The sequence below is a fragment of the Mus caroli genome, unplaced genomic scaffold (assembly GCF_978045245.1).
Source record: "Mus caroli unplaced genomic scaffold, Mus_caroli_1 scaffold_11, whole genome shotgun sequence".
Classification (NCBI taxonomy): Eukaryota; Metazoa; Chordata; class Mammalia; order Rodentia; family Muridae; genus Mus; species Mus caroli.
Genome location: NW_028227266.1, coordinates 119,005,319 through 119,030,778, shown reverse-complemented (window position 1 = coordinate 119,030,778; position 25,460 = coordinate 119,005,319). Strand labels below are relative to the sequence as shown.

General features: G+C 48.8%; 1 protein-coding gene across 1 annotated transcript; it reads left to right on the top strand.

Moving 5' to 3' along the window:
- Positions 1 to 4,761: 4,761 nt before the first annotated feature.
- On the top strand, positions 4,762 to 21,500 carry Cx3cr1 (C-X3-C motif chemokine receptor 1). The gene is made up of 2 exons (XM_021173375.3): positions 4,762 to 4,920; positions 18,233 to 21,500. The coding sequence occupies exons 1-2, from the start codon at positions 4,792 to 4,794 to the stop codon at positions 19,304 to 19,306; spliced, it is 1,203 nt and encodes a 400-aa protein (XP_021029034.2). The 5' UTR covers positions 4,762 to 4,791; the 3' UTR covers positions 19,307 to 21,500.
- Positions 21,501 to 25,460: the final 3,960 nt, after the last annotated feature.

The window sequence follows — 25,460 nt, the reverse complement described above, 5'->3', positions numbered from 1 at the left end:
GCCCTGAGGGGACCTGCTGTGGGCTCTAGAACCTTACAGAAGCCACCTTGTTTCCAAGGCCAGATGTTGCACAAGTAAATCTCTGACGTGAGTGGCAAGTAGCCTCAAGTTGTCCCTTTAACGTCTTTCAGCTTCAGTCTCCTCACCTGAAAGGAAAGACTGAAAATTAAAACACAGGTGCCACCCAGGGAGAAAGGGGGAGGGGCAGGAAGGGTGGGGGATGGGATGGGAACCTGAGTAAGATACAAAGATACAACAAAAACTCCAAACGGTTCTTCTGAGTGGGCAAACCACCATACACAGGTAACCTCAGCACTTGGGAGGTGGAAACAGGAGGATGAGGAGTCCAAGGCCATCCTGAGCTTCATACTGAGTTCCTGGATAACCTGATGAATCAACATCTGACTTTATATCTCAATTTCCAGGGCTACTGTGATAACTGTGACAATCTGGGGCCTTTGTTTTGTTTCTGATGGTTTTGGAGCCTGGAAGACCAAGCTCCAAGTGTCAGTGGATTCGTTCTGAGGATTCAATCTGTGGGTTGCAGGCAGCCATGGCTCACTGTGTCCTCTGCCCATGCACCCTCCTCCCCCCAGGCTGGTCTCAAACTTGGATGAGCTTGGAGTCCTCGTCCTCCACCTCTTAGTGCTGGGATGGCAGTTGTGCCTTGCCTCACTGGCTTGCAGGTGCAGGAGATCAACCCAGAGCCACACCCCAAGTCATCATTTTCAGAGGAGACCCTCACGTGTGAGTAAAGGCTCAGTGTAGCTTGGGAGAGAGGATGGACTGTCAGAGGGGGGGGAGGGGGTGTAGCCTCTGGAACACCAGCAGCTCCATCCTTGGTCTGGTGCCCAGTTTCCCTGTTCTGGTAAATTCTGACTTCACTACTGCTTCCTAACATAGGGCACAACTGAGAACATAACAGATGTCCAACCTGGACCATTTCCCCTTATTTATCTACGTAAAACTGAGTCTCGGTACATTCGCGTTGCAGGATCCGCCTTAGCCTCTGGGTTGTGGTGAGAGGGCACACAGCTGAGTGCTCCCCCATTAGAATTTAAGATGATTTTATTTTCTAGTAAACAGAGCTTTCAGAAAAGCAGAGGGAGAAGCCTGTCTGACAGGGTTGGGTGGTAATGGGGATAGGGCTGCAGAGAATGCAGAGAGTTCTAAAGGACCCTGGATGTCAGCAAAGCCCAGGGAAGGGGGCAGCTCTACTTGGCTCCCTGACAGTGAAGCAAGTTCTCTGCCACCTGGTCCCTCTCCTGGAGCCCGTCTCTGCAAAAGTGAAGCCTGGATCCCTAGGCAGACATTGCTCCTCCTTCTGTGAGCCCCCAGCTTTTTAATCTCTTACTTATCCTGCCTGGGTAGAAGGTGTTTTTGCATGTGCCACTGCTAAAACTTACACCAACCTGGCCTCAATTATGTCGGGGTTGTTGCTGCTGTTTCGAGATAAGACCTCACTCTGTAACTCAGGCTGGCCTCCAAGTCGCAGCAATCCTCTGGTCTCCAAGTCACAGCCGTCCTCTGGCCTCTGCCTCCCAAGTGCTGGGATCCCAGGGATGAGTCATATCACCCTACAAGGGGGCAGTGATTAGTGGTGGTGATCAATAATTATTAAATAGTTAAGGGCTGTGGTGGTAGGAATGGAAATGGCTATCCCATAGCTCACGTGTTGGTTAACTGTTTGGAAAGAATTGGTGGGTGTGGCCTTGTTGGAGGGGGTGTGTCACTGGGGATTCCCAGTGTGTCTCTCTGCTTCCTTCTTTTGGATCAAGATGAGGATTCTCAGCTGTTCCTTCTGCCATGCCTTTACTCCACCACCATGGGCCCTAACCCTCTGAAGCCATAAGCTCAACATTTCCTTCTTTTATAAGTTGCCTTGGGTTTAGCCGAGTATCACAGCGTGTGCCAGTTGTCCTGAGAGCTTGTCCTGGGGTAACAGAAGAGCTCAGAAGTTCTAGCTTGGAGGGCTGAGGTGAGAACTTAGTGCTAGAATAGGCTGGCCACACAGTAAGAGCCTGTCTCAGAAGCAAGAGAAACCTTAGGCAACACCGGATGGTTTATTTTGGAATAAAAGAGAACTTTTGCTTCCATTTGTTTTGTTTCTTTTGGTTTTTTTTTTCTTGGTTTTTTTCTTCATTATTTAGAGAATACTTTATTAGTTTTTGTAGTCAAACCCACGTAGATAAGACCTTACATATTTAACACAGTGTGTTGCCCCTGTACAAATGGGGAAAAAATTAAGTCCAACATTTCTAGACCAATATGGCTGTCCATTTCTGTACCATGCCAACTCAACACAGTAAACTGGATACTTTTTACCAAAGGTGACAGCACTTTTGCTTCCATTTGCAATGCACTGCAGTTCAGCCACCTCCAAATGCTACTGCTTAGAAATACGTTAGATGGGAGCTCGGTAGTTAAAAGCACTGGCTGCTCTTGTAGAGGACATGGGTTTGATTCCCGCCCTACTATGTGAGTCACAACCCTAGTCTCAGGGGACCTGGGATCCACTGCCCTCTTCTGGCCTCTTTGGGTCCAAGCATGCATGTGGCAGGGGCCATACAGACAAACACTTATACCCATAAAATAATAAAAATAGGTCTCGAAAGAAATAGCTTAATCGGAGGCTGGAAAGATGGCTCAGTGGTTAGGAGTGCTCATTGCCTTCTAGAGGTCAGTGTGGGTCCCAGCACCCGTGTCAGATGGCTCACACCCACCTATAGCTCCAGATCCAGGATCAGTGCTCTATTCTGGACTTCATTTATGCTATATAGACTGTACACACACACACATGCACACACACATTTGCACACATACATGCCCACACACACTTGCACACACACGCACAGATGGATGAGGTACAGTCTGTGGCCTTCAGGTCCATAGAACAGGCTTGCCTTCTCCTCACCCTGAAATGGGATGACCTGCAAGCTCAGGCGAGCTCAGTGCCCTCAGTGTGTGCAGCCGTCCATCTGGGAACAAGGATACCAGTGTGAGTTACTGACACTTGTCACAGCGCTCACCTGCTGCGGCACCCATAAGCAGGACAGGCTGACTTGTCAGCCCACAGCAGGTGAGGCAGGGTGGAAAGACATGCACAGGCCAGGGGATGTGTGTGCTGGAGAAGAGGAAGCGGATAGAATGTAGTGGGAAGTAAAAGGAAGCCATGGTGCTGAGAACACGCTCACGAGACAGAGGAGAGGAGCCTCCGAGAGTGCTAAGTCTGTGGTGCTACGGCTCAGGGTCCTCTCTGGCACATGGGTAGATGGCCAGATGGTGAGATGAACCTGATGGATGGGAAGGGAGTGGTGGGCCCAGGGTACCCTCAGGCACCAGCTGAAGGTGGAGTTGTGTGGGAAACAGACATGGATGAGATTGGTTGACAGGGACAGTAGGAGATTCTCCACCAGATTCCAGACAGGAGCACGAGGAAGAGCTTGAATGCCCTGGGGACACAGCTCAGATGGCAAAATGTTAGACTAGCCTTTGCGAAGCCCTGGGTTCCATCCCCAGCCCCTCATAAACCAGACGCGCTGGAGCATCCCAGACTTGGGCGGTGGAGGCAGGAGGATGAAAGGCTCAAGGTCTTTTTAACTCCATAGCTATTTAAAGTCCAGCCCAGGATGTGTGGGACCTATCTCAACAACAAAGCAAACAAAAACAAAACCAGGGGGCTGCAGAAATGGCTAGGTGGCTAAGAGCACACACTGCTCTTGCAGAGGACACAAGTTCAACTCCCAGCACCCATAGTGATAGGCAACTCACGACTGCCACAGGGAGATCTGAGTTCTCTAGCCTCCCTGGGCACATATACATAATTAAAAAGAAAGCTCGAAAACAAAAAGTTTAGCAGAAATGAATAAGGACACGGAGTCGATGAGTTGGGATAGGACAGGGGGGGGGGTTCTGGGAGGAGAGGGATAGAGGAGGGATTGTGATGGAAATACATGTGAAGTTCCCAAGGAATTCATACAAATAAAAGTCAAAAAACAAGAGCTGAAGTGGGGACAGGATCAGGGCAAGGAGCTGAGCCCCAGGGGATGCCGAGTAGCCCCTGACTCAGCTGCTGGGGCAACGGGAAAGGGCCAATGTCTGCGAGCCTGTGAGGATCCGCTGGCTCTCTGTGAATCTCTTGGCTCCTGCAGGGGAAGAAGAGCAAACAGGGAGGCCAGAAGGAAGGAGAAAGGGAACTGACCGAGGCTTCCTCAAATGTGAACAGCTGGAGAGCAACTGGAGCTTTTAGTTCCTACCTCACTGGACAAAGCAGGCTCCTGAGAACTCCCAAGAGCTGTGATACGGTCAGCGGTCAGCGGTCAGCGAGCCTGGGCCTCATGCTGCACAGGGGGTACCAGAGGCTTCCTAAGAACACTGGAAAGCAGAGGGGCCCTCACAGCTTGCCTGAGACCTCTATTAAGGAGAGCTTGAGACCTGACTTGTGTGCTGCTGGACTCCGAGGCTACAGACATCTCACTAGGAATAAATAATATCCATCTGCCCCCAGGTCTGCCAACCCACAGCCCCCAGTAATCCCTAGGTCTCAGTAATTCCTAGGTCAGCCACCACTGTCTCCAGCAATCCCCAGGTCTGCCACCCCACAGTCCCAGGAAGTCCCCAGGTCTGCCACCCAACAGTTCCCAGCAGTCCCCAGCAATCACCAGGTCTGCCTCAGTCTCAAGTCCCCTAGATTTGAAATGCAGGCTCTCTTGCGGTCAGCTGGTTCCCAGCCTGGAGCGTTGAGCTTGCTTGTCACAGCATCTAAAGATAGGGTACCACACAGGAAACCAGATGCTATTGGCTAACTTCGAAAATAAAGATGCCCTCATAGAGAGGGAAGCACTTGCCTCTGGTGGAGTCTGCGTGGGACTGGGTGAGTGGCTGGCACTTCCTGCAGAAGTTCCCTTCCGATCTGCTCAGGTAAGTACCACGGACTCCAGACTCCTCCCATACCTGGGCGTGGGGTCAATCAGACGCACGCACCCACGGGTTTCTGATGCTGTTTGCCTTCCGTGTCTATTTTCCTGGGGATACTGCAGATAACTCGGGAGAGTAAAGGACCTTTTGCACGCTCGTAACTTGAGGAGTTAGTAATTACATTTTAGGGATGTGGAAAAAAAAAGGTTTATATTAGATGTTACCAAAAAAGGCCTTGACATAAAATCACATCTGGGCAATTGGAAATACTGATATTCTTAAAGATCACAATTCAGATTGCCAGTCAGACTTTTTTGGTTCATGCCTCTAATCCCAGCATTAGAAGGTGAAGCAGGAGGATCGATACAAGTTTGAGACCAGCCTAGGCTAGCTAATGAGCTCTAGGCCAGCTTAGGCTTCTGTGTGAGATTACCTTACACAAACAACACCAACCATAAAAACTAGTGATGGTGGTTTTCATTTCTTTTTAAAAGGAGCCTTTATCTTCAGAGACTCATACTTGAATGTCTATAGAAACAGAATAATCTAAATTCAGCCATGAAATAGGACATAGATGAAATATTAACTGGGAGTTGATAATTCCTGGAGCTGAGTGGGAGGTGCCAGGTGTTTCCTTTGATTTTTTTTTCCCCCCCTGGTTTTTTGAGACAGGGTTTTTCTGTGTAACTGTGACTATCCTGGAACTCGTTCTGTAGACCAGGCTGGCCTTGAACTCATAGAGATCCATCTGCCTCTGCCCCCTCAGTGCTGGGATCAAAGGCGTGCACCCCCATTGCCTGGCTCCCCTGATTGTATATAGGCTTGTGAATATAAAGAGAAGAATGTTATATAAATAGAGTTGCTTGCCTAGCACACAAGGAGCCCTGGGCCCTGGGCCCTGGGCACAATCTTCAGCATCTAATAAAATTAGACTTGGTGGCACACACCTGTGATCACAGCACCCTGGAGGTAAAGGCGGGAGGTCAGAAGTGCAAGACTCTTCTCAGTGAATCAGAATTTTGAGGCCAGCCTGGACTTTGTGGAATCCTGTCTCTAAAAACAACAATAACGATGATGGTGACGGTGGTGGTGGTGATAGTGGTGGTGGTGGTGATGATGATGGTGGTGGTAAATGTTCAAAACGATGTTCGCATTTTTACTATAAATATAAATTTATGTGTCAAAAAAGCTAAAAGAAGCCGGGCGTGGTGGCGCACGCCTTTAATCCCAGCACTCGGGAGGCAGAGGCAGGCGGATTTCTGAGTTCGAGGCCAGCCTGGTCTACAGAGTGAGTGCCAGGACAGCCAGGGCTACACAGAGAAACCCTGTCTCGAAAACCAAAAAAAAAAAAGCTAAAAGAGTGCTATGCTAAATCTGCAAAGTTGGATAGTTTTAAGGATTCCTCTCCCCCTCCCCCTCTTTTAAATGCTTTTTTGGTACCATCTTCAATTGTCATGATTAACATTTATTACATTTATAATAAACTTGTCACAAACTCATTCTTCAGTTTCATAAATGCTCAGAACCACGGCTCAGACACTTGGGCGCAGACATCTGAGCTAGGAATCGTGGTCTTAGGGAGGAAACGATAAGAACAGGCCAGGAGGAGGTACACCCCTGCTTGACACAGACAAGCCCCTTTTCAGAGGACCCTGCAGCCTCGCTCACTCTGTGCCTGATCATTTATAGCCGTGTGCAGAGAAAAGCTGGGAACTTGAGGATTCTCCTGCCTTCTCTGTCTTTCCCTCCTGCCTCTCCTTCTTTCCAAGTTCCGCCATTTTTTTTTTTAATTTTGTCCCAACTGCTTGAAATACAATACTTAAGGTAGGAAGAAATTCAGTCAAATGTGAAGATACGCAGGCCATAAGAAGACCCTGCTCAGGCCCAGGTCATAAGAGGGCCCCAGCCTACTGAGAGGAAACGAGCTCAGAGTGAGACCTGGCCCTGCTGAGCCTTGGAAACCTATGAGGGTCAGCAGGGTAGGTGCAGTGGCTGAACTGGAGCAGGGTTTTCCTGGACAACAGAAATGGCCCCAGGAAGCTGTTCGGTGGCTTTTCCCAGAGAAATGTGAACCAAGTTATCCACCAACGCTATGACTCCTGGGGCCAAGCAGGAACGACCCCACACCCAAGGCTAGGCTGGAGAACCAGCAAGTTTTTGGGGTTACTCATAGGAACATGCCCTAGGGTTAGTCACAGCTTATCCCAGTGGGGTGCCCACTCATGAGAGCTGTGTTCCTGGGACTCCTTAGCCTCCTGAGAGGGAACCTTGTAAGTTAGCTGAATCCTGTGAGCCTCTATCCCCTTTCCTGGAGGGAATATTTCCTAGATACACAACAGGAGGCCATCGTGGCTTCTTTACCCTCTAGCCTGTTCACCTTTGTTTTTATCAAAAGATGCTGGAGCAGAAAATAGTCCCAGCCCCATTTAGTCTGGCTAGCCTGGCCCTTCACACACCCTTTTTTTTTTTTTCTGGGAAGAAGAATCCGACCAATGCTAATCTCTGTGAAATATATCCTCCGCCCTTTGCTTCTGCTGACCCCATTGCACAGAGAGGGCTGGAGGGTGGCGGGAGATGCTGTTCAACTTAGGGACACAGTACACCCTGCCCCTGCCGACACTTCTGGTGAAGTCAGCTTCCTGCTTTTCCTATGGCAGTAGGCTTCGGAGTGCACTGTTAGAGTGTGGTATGTTAAGTCCCAAACACACATTGGACGTCTTTAGTGCCTAAAACAATACGGGCCAGCAAAATGGATTCAGGCACCTGTTGCTGATGTGTTAGAATGGCGGTCGAATCTCAGCAGCACTCTGAGCCAAGGCAGTTCCACGTGGAAGAGGTTTTATTGGGGAAAGAGAGAGAAGGTGGCTACATAAACAGAACAGGGGGAGAGAGAGAGTGCGAGCAGTGTTCTCCTTATTTATATGGAGAATGACATAATGCAGGTAAAGGTGGAAGGTGAGCCAAGTAGATGTTGGGAATATGGTGCCTGTTGCCTTGGCAACCTGTCTGCAGGTCGCAAGTCATGCTGTTGCCTATGTGATGTCATAGGTTTGGGAGGTCCTGATGCCAACAGTTGCCAAGCTTGACCACCTGAGTTTGATCCCTGGGACATGCACAGTAGGACAGAACTGACTCCTTCAAGGTGTAATCTGACCACGTGTTGTGGCATGTGCGAGAGAGAGAGAGAGAGAGAGAGAGAGAGAGAGAGAGAGAGAGAGAGAGAGAGAGTATGTGTACTCTAACCCAGATCACAGCTAGTCCAAGTGTGTGCACACGTACATATAAATAAATGTAATTTTAAAAACCATGCATGTCTACTACTTCAGGGAAAGTTAAGCTTCTGTGACTTTGGGGCTTTAAAATGACTGCCTGCTTTCAGAGGTTACTACGAATCGCAGGTCGTGGGGACGGGAGCGAAGAAGGCATGCTAGGGCTGATCCAGTTCAAAACCAACTCTAGTTCCTTCCCCTCCCGCGCCAGCAGTGCAGGGGTGGCCATGTCAGGCATGGCCTGGGGGCTGCATGAGCTGCAGGGAGGGGAACTCAGGCTGTTGCAGGGGGATGGAGGGGGTCAGGGTGGGGAGGCCCTAGCTGACTTTGATGAGCCACAGCTCAGGAGCTCTCAGAAGCTGGGACCCTGTGTGACTCAGGTCATTGCCTGCCAAGGAAAACCAAAGGAAGGCTAAGGTTTGTGACCAAATCTGCGGTCTGCCTTTCCTCCTGGAGGCTCAGAATATGCAAACTGCCCTGAGGGTGGAATCTCCCTGAACTCTGAACGGAGAGCACTTTAACCAACTCCATCTGGTCAAATTGTTTTGAATTATGAGTATTAATAGAAAAAAAAGCAAATCTGTATTGCTTTTCCTTAAATGTTCCAGAACATTGCTAAGCTAAACCTACTGACTATGTAGCACAGTATGCTGAGAGACCTGAAAGGCCATCACCAATATAGGCCAGACTGTTGGAGAGAGGCAGGAGGAAGTCAGTGAGTTCCAGGCCATCTTGGAGACCCAGGACAACATAAAGAGACCCTGTCTCAACAACAACAAAAAAAACTTCATTATACAAAACCTTGCAAACAGTATTTTAAAATCTCACATCAGAATTAATCAGCTCCAATGTCGATGCACCATAATGAACGCACCATAATGAACATATAGTTTGAATTGGCATTTGAGTTTCCTCCAGGCTCTCTGGGGTGGGGTCTGCCGCTCTCCTGTCCCCCTCTTCTGCTACACAGCCAGCTTGGCTCTCTGTAAACCAGGCTGCCCCCGAAATCTCCCAAACAAGTAGGCTCTTCCCCATCCCCACCCTACTTCCACATCCCCTCTTGTCTGCTGTTTTGGGTATGTTCCCTCACATCCTCTCTACTTGACCAGGAAACCCCAGGCTCAGCCCCTCTGAGCCCACCTCACCTCATTCCCTGCTACCTCCCTCTGTCTGCAAGCTTCCTCCCACCTTTAAAAGTTACTTTTAAAATATTTATTTATTTTTAGTTTACATGCACTGATGTTTTGTCTGCACGTATGTCTGTGTGAGGGCGTCAGATCCCCTGGAACTGGAGTCACAGACTGTCGCGAGCTGCCATGCGGGTGCTGGGAATTGAACCCAGGTCCTCTGCGAGTGCTAGTAGCCAGTGTTCTTAGTTGCTGAGCGATCTCTCCAGACCTAAAAGTGACTTTTTATGACACCCTTTTATGCCCTCCTTCAGTCCTAAAGGAGACAGATATAGAGACCCAGGCCTGAGTCTATTATTTAACCTTCCCTGTATTTGGTGATAAACATTTATAGAGCTGCTTCTGGGTCTCTTTCTCAGCAGGTTCTTGTACAGCACTCATCCAGTACAGTACTTGTCTTAGTTAGGGTTTTACTGCTGTGAACAGACACCATGACCAAGGCAAGTCTTATAAAAAACAACATTTAATTGGGGCTGGCTTACAGGTTCAGAGGTTCAGTCCATTATCATCAAGGTGGGAGCATGGCAGTATCCAGGCAGGCATGGCACAGGAGGAACTGAGAGTTCTACGTCTTCTTCCAAAGGCCGCTAGTGGAAGACTGACTTCCAGGCAACTAGGGTGAGGATCTTATACCCACACCCACAGTGACACACCCATTCCAACCAGGTCACACCTATTCCAACAAGGCCACCTTCAGATGGCGCCACTCCCTTATCCAAGGATATACAAACCATCACAATACTCTAGAGCAGAATGAAAATCAAAAGCTTCTTGCAGCACAGCATCTTCCCCCACAGAGATCAAAGAGAAAGGAAGCCCTCCCCTTACCGGCTCAATAAACCAGAGTGTGTTATCCTAGACAATCTACTAGGAATCCTTCCTCCCTTCCCATTTCACACACACTCAAATGCATCAGTCCTCAAGGTGATCAACAACTGTGCATGAAGCAAGAGGATCTGACAGCGTATACATACATACATGCATGTGTGTGAGCATGTGTGCACGTGTGTATATGTGTGTGTGCATGCATGCATGCATGTGTGTGTGCATGTGTGTATATATGAGTGTGTGTGCATGTGTGTGTTTACATGTGTAAAACCAACATCCAGTGCCTTTCTCAGTCATTTCCACCTTGTCTTTTCAGAGAGGCTCTCTTCTTTTTCTTTAGAACTCACCCATTTGGTTGGGTCAACTGGCGAGAGAGCTCCAAAGATCCCTCTGTTTCCGTTTTCCCAATGCTGGGGTTACAAACACATCATGCCTAGCATCTTATATTTTTGGTTGTGAGTCTAATCTTTAATAACTGAGCCATCTCTCCAGCCCCATGTTTAGCTTCTTCTTTTTTTTTTTTTTTTTTTTTTTTTGGTTTTTTGAGACAGGGTTTCTCTGTGTAGTCCTGGCTGTCCTAGAACTCACTCTGTAAACCAGGCTGGCCTCAAACTCAGAAATCCACCTGCCTCTGCCTCCTGGGTGCTGGGATTAAAGGCGTGCGCCACTACTGCCCAGCCCATGTTTAGCTTCTTAATATGGGTTCAGAGGCTAGAACTCTCATCATGAGTTTGCAAAATAAGTAATTTGCTGACTGAGTCATTCCACACACCCCCAGCCCCTGGATGTTGGTTTTACACACATAAACGAGTAGGCTTGGTGGCTCATATTTTTAATCACAGTACTGAGGAGGCTCAAGCAGGGAGATTTCAGTGAATTTGAGGCTAGCCTAGGCTAACCTAGAGAAGTCTGGGTTAGAGATGGGTGATAGCATGAGATCTAATCTCAAAAACTCCTACAGTGACTAGAATTCTAATATTAAAAAGTCCATCTGTTTCTCCATTACTTTAAAAAAAACCTAATAAAACATTTGCTTGTTCACAGTTTGTTTGGATAGAAATAAACAAATACCACAAAGTGCTTTAAAGAGGAAGAGGAAGGGGGAGAGGTGTCAAACCTCAGATAATGGTGTGCTTTAGAAAGGAGGTAACTCCGTTACCCACAGGGAGGGTCCTATAGCTTGGGTTTGGGTTTCTCTTAGCATTCATTGTTTTTTTGGCTTGGTGGTGTGCCTTTGGTCTGAGCTAAACCCTGCTGGGCAACATTCTCACGCTACTTTACCTGAGCTCATAGCTATAGGAACAGAGGGTCCGCTAACTTGCACAGGAAACTGGGCGGAAATTGTAAAAATAAACAGAAAAATAGATAGATAGATAGATAGATAGATAGATAGATAGATAGATAGATAGATAGATAGATAGACAGACAGACAGATAGAACTGTCAGACACTGGAGACATTGCTCCGTCAGTAAAATGTTTATAATACCTTGGGACCAGAGCTCTGTCCTCAGAATGAACTAAAAGGCTGTGCTCAGGGACACAGGAGAATGAAAACCTAAAGGGAGACACTGAGTTTAAAAATCAATAAGCAGAATCTGGAGCCAAAGGAGAGGGGGAAACACCATAATGAGGATGCCAACAAGAGGAGGAGAACTTAGCCATCTTAGAAGAAGGGAAGTAAAGAAACAGGAAGCTGGCTGGAAGCTATGGGCAACGGTGCCCCATCCCTGGTACAAAGGAAAGGAGTGGACCCCAGAAAAGGAAGTGGCCAGAGGAAGTGGACCAGGATGGGCAGTGAGAGTGAGGAGGGAATTTTATAAAGTGGGTCACACAGGAGTCATTTCTGTTTGGATTTAGAACAAGTGTTTCTCAATCTTCCTAATGCTGCAACCCTTAAATACAGTTCCTCCTGTTGTGGTGACTCCCAACCATCCAATTACTTCATTGCTCCTTTGTAACTGTGATCTTGCTACTGTTGTGAATAGTAATGCAAAAGGGCTACTGGGCTCCCAAAGGCTCAGGACCCACAGGTTGAGAACCGCTGATGTAGACCATTCCAATCTCTGCTTCTAGGCTCAACTCAGATTCCCCAGCTAAATATCAGTTAGTGGAACCACAAGCTAATGCTGGAGAATGGAGACCTAAGAGATAAGGGAGGTTTCTGTGGATATAGTTGGGTGGGGGTAGGAAGGGTATGTGTGCCTGCATGAGTGTGTGTGTGTGTGTGTGTGTGCAGCTGTGCACACATGTATGTGTATGAATGTGTGTGTGTTTGTGCAGGTGTACCTGTGCACACATGTGCATGCATGTGTGTGTGTGCAGGTGCACACATGTATGTGCATGTGTATATACGCATGTGTATATAGGTGCAAACATGTATTGCATGCATGTGTGTGTGTGCGCGCGTGTGTGTGCAGGTGCAGCTGTGCACACATGTATGTGTATGCATGTGGAGGGAAGAGGTCAACTTTATGTGTTATTCCTCAGGTACCCCCCACGTTATGTTTGTAGACTGTCTCTCAATGACATCTGAGGCTTATGGTTCAGTTGCAGGCCAGTGAGCCTCCCGTGTGGTTCTGGATGTCTTCCTGTCTTCACAGCAGGCATCTCACTGAGTCCAGCAGGATTTGTATTCTCCCCTGAGTTATGTAATGCACAGCCGCCACTGTTGGCTGATGGTATCAGTGCCAACACAAACCAGCCCCCAGATATGCTTCCTGGAACCCCCCTAAGAGTGAAAGACAGCTGAGGGAGCCCTGCAGAGAGATTCCTTGTCAGATTTTCACCTTTCCTTTTCTAGTGTCCTCTGCTTCGGTAGAATGCCAGCACTGGGACAGGTCAGTGATCTCAGGCTGACTCACTATGTAGCCCAGGCTAGCCCCAAACTAAAGATTACCCTGGATTCCTGGCTGCTCTCCATCTACTGCCAGGAAGGAAGCCCTGCCTTTAGGTTCATTCCCCAGTCTAAACATCTCAGAGCACCCAGAGATCAAGGCTTGCTCAGGTCAGACCAGAAAGTTCATTTGCTGGGCTTATCAGGTTGGAGGGCGACTTGGGAGGGAGCATGCTTTGCTGACCTGAGGTTTCCAACTCTAGTGGAATCCCCGTGCTCTAGGGCTCATCGATGGTGCTGGGTTTGAACCAACACAGCGTGCTAGCATCTTCCAAGTAGATATAGACCTTGTGTCATTCTGACTCACAGCGGAGGTAGTGTAGTTTCTCAGCATCGGGCTAGAAGACTCGGCAGAAATTGCTGGCACAGGTGTCTGTCTGTCCACCAGTAGCCATGGCCAGTTGACACAGGTGTCTGTCTGTCCACCAGTAGCCATGGCCAGCTGGCACAGGTGTCTGTCTGTCCACCAGTAGCCAAGGCCAGTGTGATGGGTGAGAATGCATGCTGAGATGACGAAGAATCTTTCCCACACTGGTCTCTGATTGTGGAGCCACGGTGAGCTCCTACTGGGACTCCCCGTGTGAGACTTATCTTCCCCTGCCAGGTCTTACTTTTACCCAGTCACTCACTCATTTAGCACAGCAGATCCCTGCAGAGCTGTCAAGTGTAAGGGCCCAGGGCCCACAGCCATAAGATATGTGCACACCCTGTGCAGCTCTCCAGGAAGAGGACGCGGGGAAGGTGTCACCATCACTTTCTCGGAACCTGCCGTTGCATTGCTATTTATTTTAGTTTTCCATCAAAATTCATATCTTTTTCTTGATTTTTAAAATTGAAAAATCCAACAATTAATACATTTTCTAAATGGAGAATACTTACGTGGCTAAGAAAGAATCCAAGCAAATATAGTAAAACTAAACCTCCCTTTCTGGGTACTTCGGTCCTCAGAATCGCCCTCCGGCACTGTTGCTCCCAGGGATTCAGATACACACACACACACACACACACACACACACACACACACACAGAGAGAGAGAGAGAGAGAGAGAGAGAGAGAGAGAGAAAGAGAGGGAGGGGGAGAGGGAGACGGAGGGAGAGAGAAAACCTTTTCCAACCTTCTCTCAAATGGAAGCGTTCTATGTCCATGGGACCTCACACAGACCCTGTGGTTTTGTCTTGAAGTGTTTAGTGTTCTGTCATTCAGATTCATAGTAGTTAGCTCTGTCAGGACTGATCAGAGCTCAATAACGGACATCACACTCTCCTCCACTTTCAAAATAAGCCGAGAAAGGTACATTTCTTGCGTCAGTGGAAAAAAAATACCATCTTTACTATGCAGATTTTCCACAGTGCTCAGGGTCCAGTAAAACGAGTTCCACGGGCTGTCTAACAGTCAGACGGTCTCTGCAAGGGCCTGCTGTAACCCTGGACCAGGCTCTCTCCTTAGACCAGCTCGTGACCAATCAGGAGACTGAACCCCAGACTTGCAGAAGGACCCAGAAGGCCCAAAGGCTCCTAGCTCATCCTCTGGCTAGAAGCTGTTGGACTGGAGGACAGATCCCCAGCCAAAGAGCTTTTCCTGGCTTTGACATCCTCTTGGGGGTCAGCACTGCTAACTCTTCACACTGGGAGGAGGAGGAAGACTGTGGCTACCCTGGGGTCTCCCACTTATGACCTCCACAGGTCATATTGCTGCATGGCATGTCTTCCCGCACCTGGGAAGATAATCCACTCTGCATAACAAGCCTCTCAGGATAAGCAACAATTCCTGTTTGCTCGTCTGTCAACTATAGATATATGAGATATCACATTTTAGGGGATATTTATTTATTTACTTATTTATTTGTGAGACAAAGTCTGAAATATCCCAAATTGGACTGAAGCTTGCTGAAGCTTGCTGGGTAGCCAAGGATGAGGTGACCTTGAACTCTGCCGGTTCTCCTGCCTCCACCTCCCGATTGCTGGGATTACACATGCATACTAACATGCCTGGTTTGTGTGACGCTGAGGTCTGAGCCCAAGGCTTCGTGCTCCCTAGGCAAGTACTCACAAGGCAGTTACATCCTCAGCCCTGAATGACACCCGTTGGGTCCAGCAAGCGCTGTGAGCCAGCAGTCTGGTACTAACCAGCTTGAACACTCCTGAGTAAGATCACCACAAAGGCCCTCCTCAGAGAAACACACACACACACACACACACACACACACACACCCGTGGCCTGAAGCAGAGACTGCCTATGCAATTCCCGCAGCCTGAACTCCATCACAGCTCTAGGTGGTCCAGAGCAGACAGCCTCAGCCTAGTCCACTAGGGGAGAGATTGACTGGCTGGCTGGCTGACATGCAAATTCAGACAGGCAATGCAGGAAGAAGCCATGGCTGGGTGGGTGGGCTGCGGTGAGACCATTGTGAGCAGGGTGCGCTCGCTCACTGGGTGTGGAAACCCCCTGTTAAAACCCGTGAGCTTTGCTTTCCATTGCAGTGGGGAAGGAGACAAAGGCAGCCAGGAAGTGCACTCTGGGATGACTTCAGACTTCTGAAGGGTCTGTCTGTGGTTTCAAGAGGCAGAGGAGGAAGCCCAGAGCAGCTTGACAGAGTGACCAACCAACACATCCTGCCTGGAGTGAGAGGGGAAGGGGACAGGTGTTATTACCCAACTTGTCGAGAAAGAATAGGGATAGGCTAGGGTTGAGAATATCCCAATAGATGAGCCACTTAAAACAAGAGCAGCAGGCTGGCTGAGCCCATCCTCTGCCTGGCATCAGCTGATGCTTCTCTGGATACAGAGCCCAGGCTACAGCAATGCTACCTCTCCACCTAGAGCTGCCAGATGCCCACCCAGTACGACTGGGATGCAGGAACTTTCCACACAGAATTAACCCTGACAAAATCCTGGGTCCTGTGAGACAAGAGTGTAGGGACTACATTGGTTATTTTCCTCATATCAGTGACCAAATTCCAGACCAGAAGCAACTAAGGATGAAAGAGGTTACAGATTCTTCTATGATAGACTGGGCTGAGGCTGTCTGCTCTGGACCACCTCGGGCCGTGATGGAGGTCAGGCTGCCGGACAAGCATAGGCAGTCTTTGCTTCAGGCTGCAGGACAGTCTTCTTCTTTTTTAATTAGGTATTTTCTTCATTTACATTTCCAATGCTATCCCAAAAGTCCCCCATACTCCCCCCCCCATTCCCCTACCCACCCACTCCCACTTTTTGGCTCTGGCGTTCCCCTGTACTGGGGCATATAAAGTTTGCAAGACCAAGGGGCCTCTCTTCCCAATGATGGCCGACTAGCTCTGGGGATACTGGTTAGTTCATAATGTTGCTCCACCTATAGGGTTGCAGACCCCTTTAGCTCCTTGGGTACTTTCTCTAGCTCCTCCATTGGGGGCCCTGTGTTCCATCCAATAGATGACTGTGAGCATCCACTTCTGTGTTTGCCAGGCCAAAGCATAGCCTCACAAGAGACAGCTATATCAGGGTCCTTTCAGCAAAATCTTGCTGGTATATGCAATGGTTTCAGCGTTTGGAGACTGCTTATGGGATGGATCCTCGGGTGTGGCAGTCTCTAGTTGGTCCATCCATTTGTCTCAGCTCCAAACCTTGTCTCTGTAACTCCTTCCATGGGTGTTTTGTTCCCAATTCTAAGAAGGGGCAAAGTGTCCACACTTTGGTCTTCGTTCTTCTTGAGTCTCATGTGTTTTGCAAATTGTATCTTGTATCTTGGGTATTCTAAAGGACCTTCTTCTCTGAGCACCTCTGCTGTGATCTTAGTAAGATGGCCAGTAAGCTGCCTCACAGCTGGTGTGTCCTTCCTCCCCGAAAGGACGTGGCATACTGACTGGTGGGATCACTCTAGTGTGAAGTGATGTGAAGTCCTGGCAGGCGTGGGAGGCAGCGGGTTTCCCATGCGCCTGTAAATGGGAAAGCTCGCCCACTCCTTTTCTAGGAGGTTTGGGACCCTAACCTATGCAATGGTTCCATCCACGTTTAGAGTGTTTTGTTTTTGTTTTACCAAGACAGGATTTCACTGTGTAGCCCTGCGTGTCCTGGAACTCACTCTTGTAGACCAGGCTGGCCTCAGACTCAGAAATCTGCCAGCCTCTGCCTCCCAAGTGCTGAGATTAAAGGCGTGTACCACCAGGCCCCTGGCTACAGTGGGTCTCCCTACCTTATTAACTCAATATTTAAAATCCTTCCCATGGGGATGGAGAGATGGCTCAGGAGTTTAGAGCATTAGCTGCTCTTCCAGAGGACTTAGGTTCAATTCCCAGCACCCACACGGTGGCTCCCATCCATCTGTTTTCAAGGGTTCCAACACCCTCTTCTGGTCTGGGCACCAGGCACAACCATGGTGCTGGCAAGACATGCACACATGTAAATAAATAAATCTTTGTAAAAATTATAAATAAATTAGACCCCTCACCGATGTGCTGAGATGTGCAATTCCATGGAGATTCTAAATTCCATCAAAGAGCTGGAGAGGTGCAAATCTACTCTCAAAGAGGACTCAGTCCAGGTGGCTCCCATGTCAGGGTGGCCTACAAACGCCTGTAAGTCCAACTTCAGGGAATCCATTGTCCCCTTCAGGACTCAACAAACACCTGCACTCCATTGCCTTCCCACACACAAACCCACATGCACATAATTTTAAATAAAATCATATTAAAAAAAAAAAAAAAGAACCAGCGTAGTATGGGCTCATATCTTTCATCCCAGCATTCAGGAGACAGAGACAGACAGATCTCTGTGAGTTGCAGATCAACAGAGTTCCAAGCAAGTCAGGGTTTCACAGTGAGACCCTGTTGCAAAAATAAAAATAAAAAAAGAAATGTTTTAAAAGATAGGATGAGTAAAGACAAAATCTAGTTCCAATTGTTCACCCTTTCAGTGTTTTCTCCCACTTGCTGCATACAGCCAGTGAGAACCGCAATCCTCTAAGGCTCACACGGTCCTGCCTGCTGCATACAGCCAGTGAGAACCGCAATCCTCTAAGGCTCACGTGATCTGGTTTGCTGCATACAGCCATTGAGAACCGCGATCCTCTAAGACTCACGTGGTCCTGCTTGCTGCATACAGCCAGTGAGAACTGCAGTCCTTTAAGGCTCACGTGATCTGGTTTCTCCTTCCCCTCCAGGACCTCACCATGTCCACCTCCTTCCCTGAACTGGATCTAGAGAATTTTGAGTATGACGATTCGGCTGAGGCCTGTTATTTGGGCGACATTGTGGCCTTTGGAACCATCTTTCTGTCCGTCTTCTATGCCCTCGTCTTCACGTTCGGCCTGGTGGGAAATCTGTTGGTGGTCCTCGCCCTCACCAACAGCCGGAAGCCCAAGAGCATCACCGACATCTACCTCCTGAACCTGGCCTTGAGCGACCTGCTCTTTGTGGCCACCTTGCCCTTCTGGACTCACTACCTCATCAGCCATGAGGGCCTCCACAATGCCATGTGCAAGCTCACGACTGCCTTCTTCTTCATTGGCTTCTTTGGGGGCATATTCTTCATCACCGTCATCAGCATCGACCGGTACCTCGCCATCGTCCTGGCCGCCAACTCCATGAACAACCGGACAGTGCAGCACGGTGTCACCATTAGTCTGGGCGTCTGGGCCGCGGCCATCTTAGTGGCGTCACCCCAGTTCATGTTCACAAAGAGAAAGGACAACGAGTGTCTGGGTGACTACCCCGAGGTCCTGCAGGAAATGTGGCCCGTGCTCCGCAACTCGGAAGTCAACATCCTGGGCTTCGCCCTGCCCTTGCTTATCATGAGCTTTTGCTACTTCCGCATCATCCAGACGCTGTTTTCCTGCAAGAATCGCAAGAAGGCCAGAGCCATCAGACTCATCCTCCTGGTGGTCTTCGCCTTCTTCCTCTTCTGGACACCATACAACATCATGATTTTCCTGGAGACTCTCAAGCTCTACAACTTCTTCCCCAGTTGTGACATGAAGAGGGACCTGAGGTTGGCCCTCAGTGTGACGGAGACAGTGGCGTTCAGCCACTGTTGCCTCAACCCCTTTATCTACGCCTTTGCTGGGGAAAAGTTCAGAAGGTACCTGGGACACCTATATAGGAAGTGCCTGGCCGTCCTGTGCGGTCATCCTGTCCACGCCGGCTTCTCGCCAGAGTCCCAGAGGAGCAGGCAGGACAGCATTCTGAGCAGTTTTACTCACTACACAAGCGAGGGAGATGGGTCTCTCCTGCTCTGAAGGAGTCTCCCCGACCCTAGCTCCACTAGGAACCCAGAGTTCTTGCATCAAATTCCCCTGCCGCTCCCCCTGCATCTTATGTGCAAGAAATATGGACCAGATGCCTGCAAACCAACCCCACGGTGTTTTCTGAAAAATTTATGTTCAATGTGTGAAAAGCACACATATCTCTTACTGCAAATGTTGAACATTGGGGCTTACTGGTGACAAAAATTCTAACCAGATTAGTGCAATTACAAAGGGGTTTGGTGAGTCCTGGTTGCATGATCATATGACAAAGGGCAACTAAGTCCTCAGACTGAGTGGGAACCAAGGCTTAGATCCAATGTCCCCTCTCTGACCTTCAGATCCTTCATAGTGACAGATCATCCAGGTTCTATCATCAGAGAAGGACCACATCTCTCTGATTTCAAAATTGGTGTTCCTAGGGAACACCTCCGTTGACCGAGTGTGTCGGGTGTCCATCCCTTGACTAGGTGGTGTTAATGAAGTAGAAGGGATCCCTAAGATGCTGTTGGAATCTCAAGGTTAGCAGTTAAGAGAGACATATCTCTCAGAAGCCGGAGGGTGGGAGCTACTCTGACAGAGCAAGAACTGCTGACTCGCCTTCGCATGGAGCTCATTCAGGCTCCCCTTCAGTAACTAGCAGCATCTGTAGCCAGCTTCTTTAATCTTCTGTTGAGAGTGTCCTGAACTCTCCAAGGGTTAGAGTTTGGGTTACTGCTCACAGCATCAAATTCAATCCCAAGGCCCTGTCCTCCGAAACCAGGAAGATAGAATGCAGTTCTAACAAGAGACTCCATGCTGACTCCTCATTCCACAGGACTCCATCCGCCCAGTTGGCCATGTCCCTTTTTCTTGTCTTGACCCACATCCCTCCACTCCTCTCAGCCCAGGGGAAGAAATAGAAAGAGCCATGCCCCAGAGTGAAGGGATAGATTCATATCCCAACTCTGTTGCTTGCACATTGGGGAGACTGGAGCCAACAGAGCTCCTCAATATAGAAGGGACTGTGGTGCCTTCACCCATTCTAGCATAGCACCTCAGCCAGGACTTTAGCGTTCCCTGGATCAGGAACTGTTGCCCTGCCTCTGAGAAATGGAGCTGGTGGAGTGGGAGGAACCTGCAGGCTTTGCTGCAGGACACAGCGAGACAAGAGGAGACCTAGTCCTACAGCATCCCCCAACATGTACCTAGATCTACAGAGCCATTCCCATGTCCCCGCTGTCAGGGCAAGACCCAGGCCACGAGAGCAGCTTGCTTTCTCCCCTGACCCTGCAAGCATCACGTAGGATGTAACCACAAGAATGTCTTCATGCATTCACTGACTCCGGTCTCATTTACAGGCTTACATTGAGAGTTCCAGTTCTGCAACTTGCTTTTTAAAAAAAAACACTGGATTTCAGGGGCTGGAGAGATGGCTCAGCTGTTAAGAGCACAGTCTGCTCCTCCAGAGGTCCCAAGTTCAATTCCCATGCCATTGTCTGAAGACAAGGACAGTGTAGTCAAAAAAAAAACACTGGAGCCGGGCGTGGTGGCGCACGCCTTTAATCCCAGCACTCGGGAGGCAGAGGCAGGCGGATTTCTGAGTTCAAGGCCAGCCTGGTCTACAAAGTGAGCTCCAGGACAGCCAGAGCTATAAAGAGAAACCCTGTCTCGAAAAACCAAAAAAAAAAAAAAAAAAAAAAAAAAACCACTGGATTTCAGATAGCTCTCTGTTCCTGTGTTGTTCGTGATAACCATTTCAGATGTCTCTCCTAGATGGGGGCCCCATTGTGGAAACTGTGGCCTGTTGCTCACGGCGGCATGTCTGATATCTCCTTGGCAGTCTGTATGTTTGTGTCGAGGATGACAGATAGACTGAGTCATGTCCCTCACAGGCATATCCAACCCTTTGTCATTGCGACACAATGCTGTCATATTCAAAGGTCACAAATGAGAACCTCAAAATTGAGTTACCAAAGTGGGGGCCTGAAGAGATGGTTCAGTGGTTAATAGCACTAGCTGCTCTTCCAGAGGTCTGGGGTTGGATTCCCAGCAGCCATAGTAACTTACAATGGTCTATAATATAACTTTAGTTCCAGATGACCCAACATGTCTGAGGGCAGCAGACATGTGCATTGTGAACAGATGTTCATGCAGGCAAACACCCATACATACAAAATAAGTAAAAAAGAAAAAGGAAAGAGAGAGAGGGGGGAGGGAGGGAGGGAGGAAGGGAGGAAGGGAGGGAGGGAGGGAGGAAGGAAAGAAGAAAGAGAGAGAAAGAGAGAAAAAAGAAAGAAAGACAGAAAATTGGTTTTTCAAGATAGATTCTCTCTATGTAGCCTCAGCTGTCCTGAAACTCTCCATGTAGACCAGGATGGCCTAGAGATCAAAGAAATCCACCTGCCTCTGCCTCCTGAATACTGGGATCAAAGGTGTGTGGCACCATGGCAGGCTTAGTCAATAAATGTTTTATTTTCAAAAGTATCATATAATGTTTTAAGTAAGTTTATGCTTTGGTGTTGGTCTGTATTTCCCGCTGTCTCAGGTCACATGGTTAACCGTGCCGACAGTGTGTCTCTTCCACTTGTAATTCTGTCAATAAACATTGGTTTCCTTCCAGCTTTTGGCAAGTACGAGTCTCAGGGCCCTTTAATCTGTGCACGTTTCCCTCCCTGCTCACTTATTTCCATCAGATTAATTCTTTGCTGTGGGGGTAGCTGGGTCAAAGGGCACAGGAATGTTTCAGCTCTGTTCTCCAGGTACATACAATTTTATCAAAAAGCAAAGCCTGGCCAGGCATGCTAACCTACATCCTTAACGACACCATTCATGAGGCAGAGGGAGGTATCTCTGCCAGCCCAAGACCAGCCTGGTCACATTGTAAGACTGAAAAAAAAAAAAACCCAGGAAAACAAAAAAACCCCTAAAGCTCTCTAGGGAAGGCCAGCCGCTCCTCAGCACCTAAAGCATCGTCGTCTTGACCAACCTGGAAGTAATGGGGCTGACAAGTCTGCCACAGGCAGCCATCTTGCCAGGGCTGCCTTGACTGCCAAGCTCAGTAAGATCCAGTGCAGCTTGCTTGAAATTTTTTAACATTGATTGATCCGTTGTTTGTACATGTATGTGTGTGTATGCACATGTATGTTTATGCATGTGTGTATGCATGTGTGTGTGTTTGTGCATGTGTGTACATGTGTGTATATATGCATGTGTGTATATGTGTGCATGTGTATGTGTGTACATGTGTGTATGCACGTGCATGCACATGAACACACATGAAGAAACTCAGAGGACAAATTGCAGAAGTCAGGGCTCCCTTTCCACCACATAGGTCCCAGGATCAAACTCCGGTTGAGGGGCTTGGTGGCAATTGTCTTTACCTGATGAACCATCTCTCCAGCCCCGCTTTAGTTTTTGCATACATATGAACTTCATTTGATAATAACAATTTGTTACAAGTTCTTTATGAAGCACATATCCTAGCGGGCTCCAGAGATATTTCCACAGCAGTGAGACCACGCCTCTGTCCTCAGAGCTTTTGATTTATTTTTTGAGATAGAGTCTCACTTTGTAGACCATGCTGCCCTGGAACTCAGAGATCTGCCTGCCTCTCCCCCTAGAGTGCTGGGATTAAAGGCGTGCACCACCACCCTGGGCTTGATATCTGTGGACAGAAAAGGCCTGGCTATGCTTAACTTGCTTGCTGTAAGACAGAGCAGAGGTAATACGATCTGACTCAAGACTTTAGGGATATAAGCTTCTCCAGGTGAAGCAGGGGCTGTTTGCTAGAAGGGAGGGATGTGGAATTCATGTGGGAGAGCACGAGGTTCCTTCAGTGTCAGTCCCTCATTCCAACTGATGGGCCTGAGAGTTGCCATCAAAGATTAATCTGTTCCTGGACTCCCATGTAGAGAAGAAAGACTTCTGGCCTGAGAAGCAAACATAGGGAAGCGAACATTTTCTTTTCTACAAACAAACTAATTGCACCAAGCAAGTGAGATAGGTCAGTCAATAAAAGGGCTTGCCACCAAACCTGTCAACCTGAGTTCAGTCCTCAGGACTCCCGTGGGGCAAGGAAAGAAACACCTGCACTTAGCTCCACACAGGTACCATGGTGCACGCACGCTGCGCACATGCAATAAAAATAAAATAGTAAATCGGTATCCTGCATTTTCTCATTTGCTTTGCTGAACAAGACAGGATGAGACAAACATAAAGAGTTTCATTGGAAATCTCCACATGGCAAGGACACATTTGAAGCAATTGGCCTTTGACATATAACCGAGTCAGACCTACTGCTGCCTCTGGACACACCCAACAGCTAGTCTTTGCTTCTGTTTTTCTCAGTTCCAGGGTCACAGATTACTGAGTGATCAGAAGTTAACTCAATCTATCGCAGGCTTTAGCTAGGCTTCCTTTTGTGAAGGTGTGATTTGGGCTGTGTGTGTGTGTGTCCATGTGAATGTCAGTGTGTATGTGTGTGAGTGTGTGTGTGCAAATGTGTGTGAGTATGTGTGTATGTGAGAGTGTGTAAATGTCAGTGTGTATGTGTGAGAGTGTGTGTGAGTGTGTGTGTGTTTGTGTGTGAGTGTATGTATGTGTTCATGTGTGAGTGTATGTGTGCATGTATGTGAGAGTGTGTGTGTTTGTGTGAGTGCGAGTGTACTGTGCATGCTTGAGAAAGAGAGACAGAGGCAGAGGTCAGTCTTAGGTTTCATCCTGGGAGTCCTCCATCTTGCTTTTTGAGACAGAGTCTGAGTCCCTCTCCCTCTCTCCCTCCCACTGTCCCCCTCTCTCTGGGGTCTGAGTTTCGACAATTAGGCTAGGCTGGCTGGCAAGGAGCCCAAGGGATCTGCCTGTCTCTGGCTCCTCTGTATGGGACAAAGCCTGCATGCCAGCCTTTTACACTTGGGGTCAAGCTCGGGTCCTTGAGATTGCACAGTGGACACTACCGACCAGGTTACATCCGCAGCCCCCAAACGCACACTTTGTAGCTAAGGAAAAGGTATCCAGCCAGTCAGGACTCAGAGCACAGTAGGAAAAGGTGCATCCTAGCTCCCCATCTGCCCTGCCTGCCCTGCCTGCCCTGCCTGCCTCCATCTTGGTCACAGTATATATCATCCAGCCTTTAGGAGTGGAGACCACAGGCCGGTAACAGAAAAAAAAAAATTGGAGAAGATGGTCTGCAGGTGTGCAGACACAGAGAGGCTGAGGCATATGACCCGGACCACAGGTAAGTCTTGCCCACCGGTGTGGACTGTGCTGCAACCTTCCCTGACGTCAGTATGCACAGAGGTCATCAGCAAAGGAACAGGATGCCCAGTGGCAAATGCAGTCAGCAGCCTTGGGAAGGGCCCAGACCTCACACAGGCACGGTAGATGCTGGCGAGAGCTATGCCCAGGTGCTGCATAATGTCAAGTCCACCCAGTTCTGCTTTAGTCCATCCTCATTCAGGGACGCTCCACAGACTGACTTCCCACCACCACCCCCGGGGACGTTGCCACTGAGAAAGATGGACCGTGCGTTGTTTCTGTTCCTGGGAGGAACTTTTGGTTCATACCATGCATTGCAGCTGGGGTCTGTACAGGGTTTCCTAACTTCCCATCCATCGGTCTCCAAAGCTTTGTCCTTGCGTGTCCAGAGAAAGAGTCTACTTCTGGCCCCATAAATGACAACTACCCATGGATGTACACGTAGCAGCTTGATTGAGAGGCCCATTATAGGAATACCAACCCCACCCCTGCCCTCAGAAACGCCAGGGGAGTCTTTCCTGACTCAGGACCTATGTTTCTTTCCCACTGCATCCCACGGGGACCACCGCAGCTACAGTTTGACTGGAAGCTGTTGTTTATATAACTGGCAGCTTCATTTGGGGTGATCCCAATACTGGTGTATAGAAGGTGGTCTGCAGCCATCTTCCCGTCACTGGAGCCTCTGGGGTCCAGGGAGGCCCTGGTTGTTTTCTAGGCGCCATGCCTCCACATCTCAGCTAGTAAAGCAGAAGGGCCTGAGTTCAAATCTCAAATCCTGTGTAAAAGAGCTGGGTGCAGGGCAGGTGCTTGCTGCCAAGCCTGAGGACCTGAGTTCAATCCCTGATAACCACATGGGGGAGGGAAAGAACTGACTCCCACAAGCTGTCTTCTGACCTTACATGTACACACATGT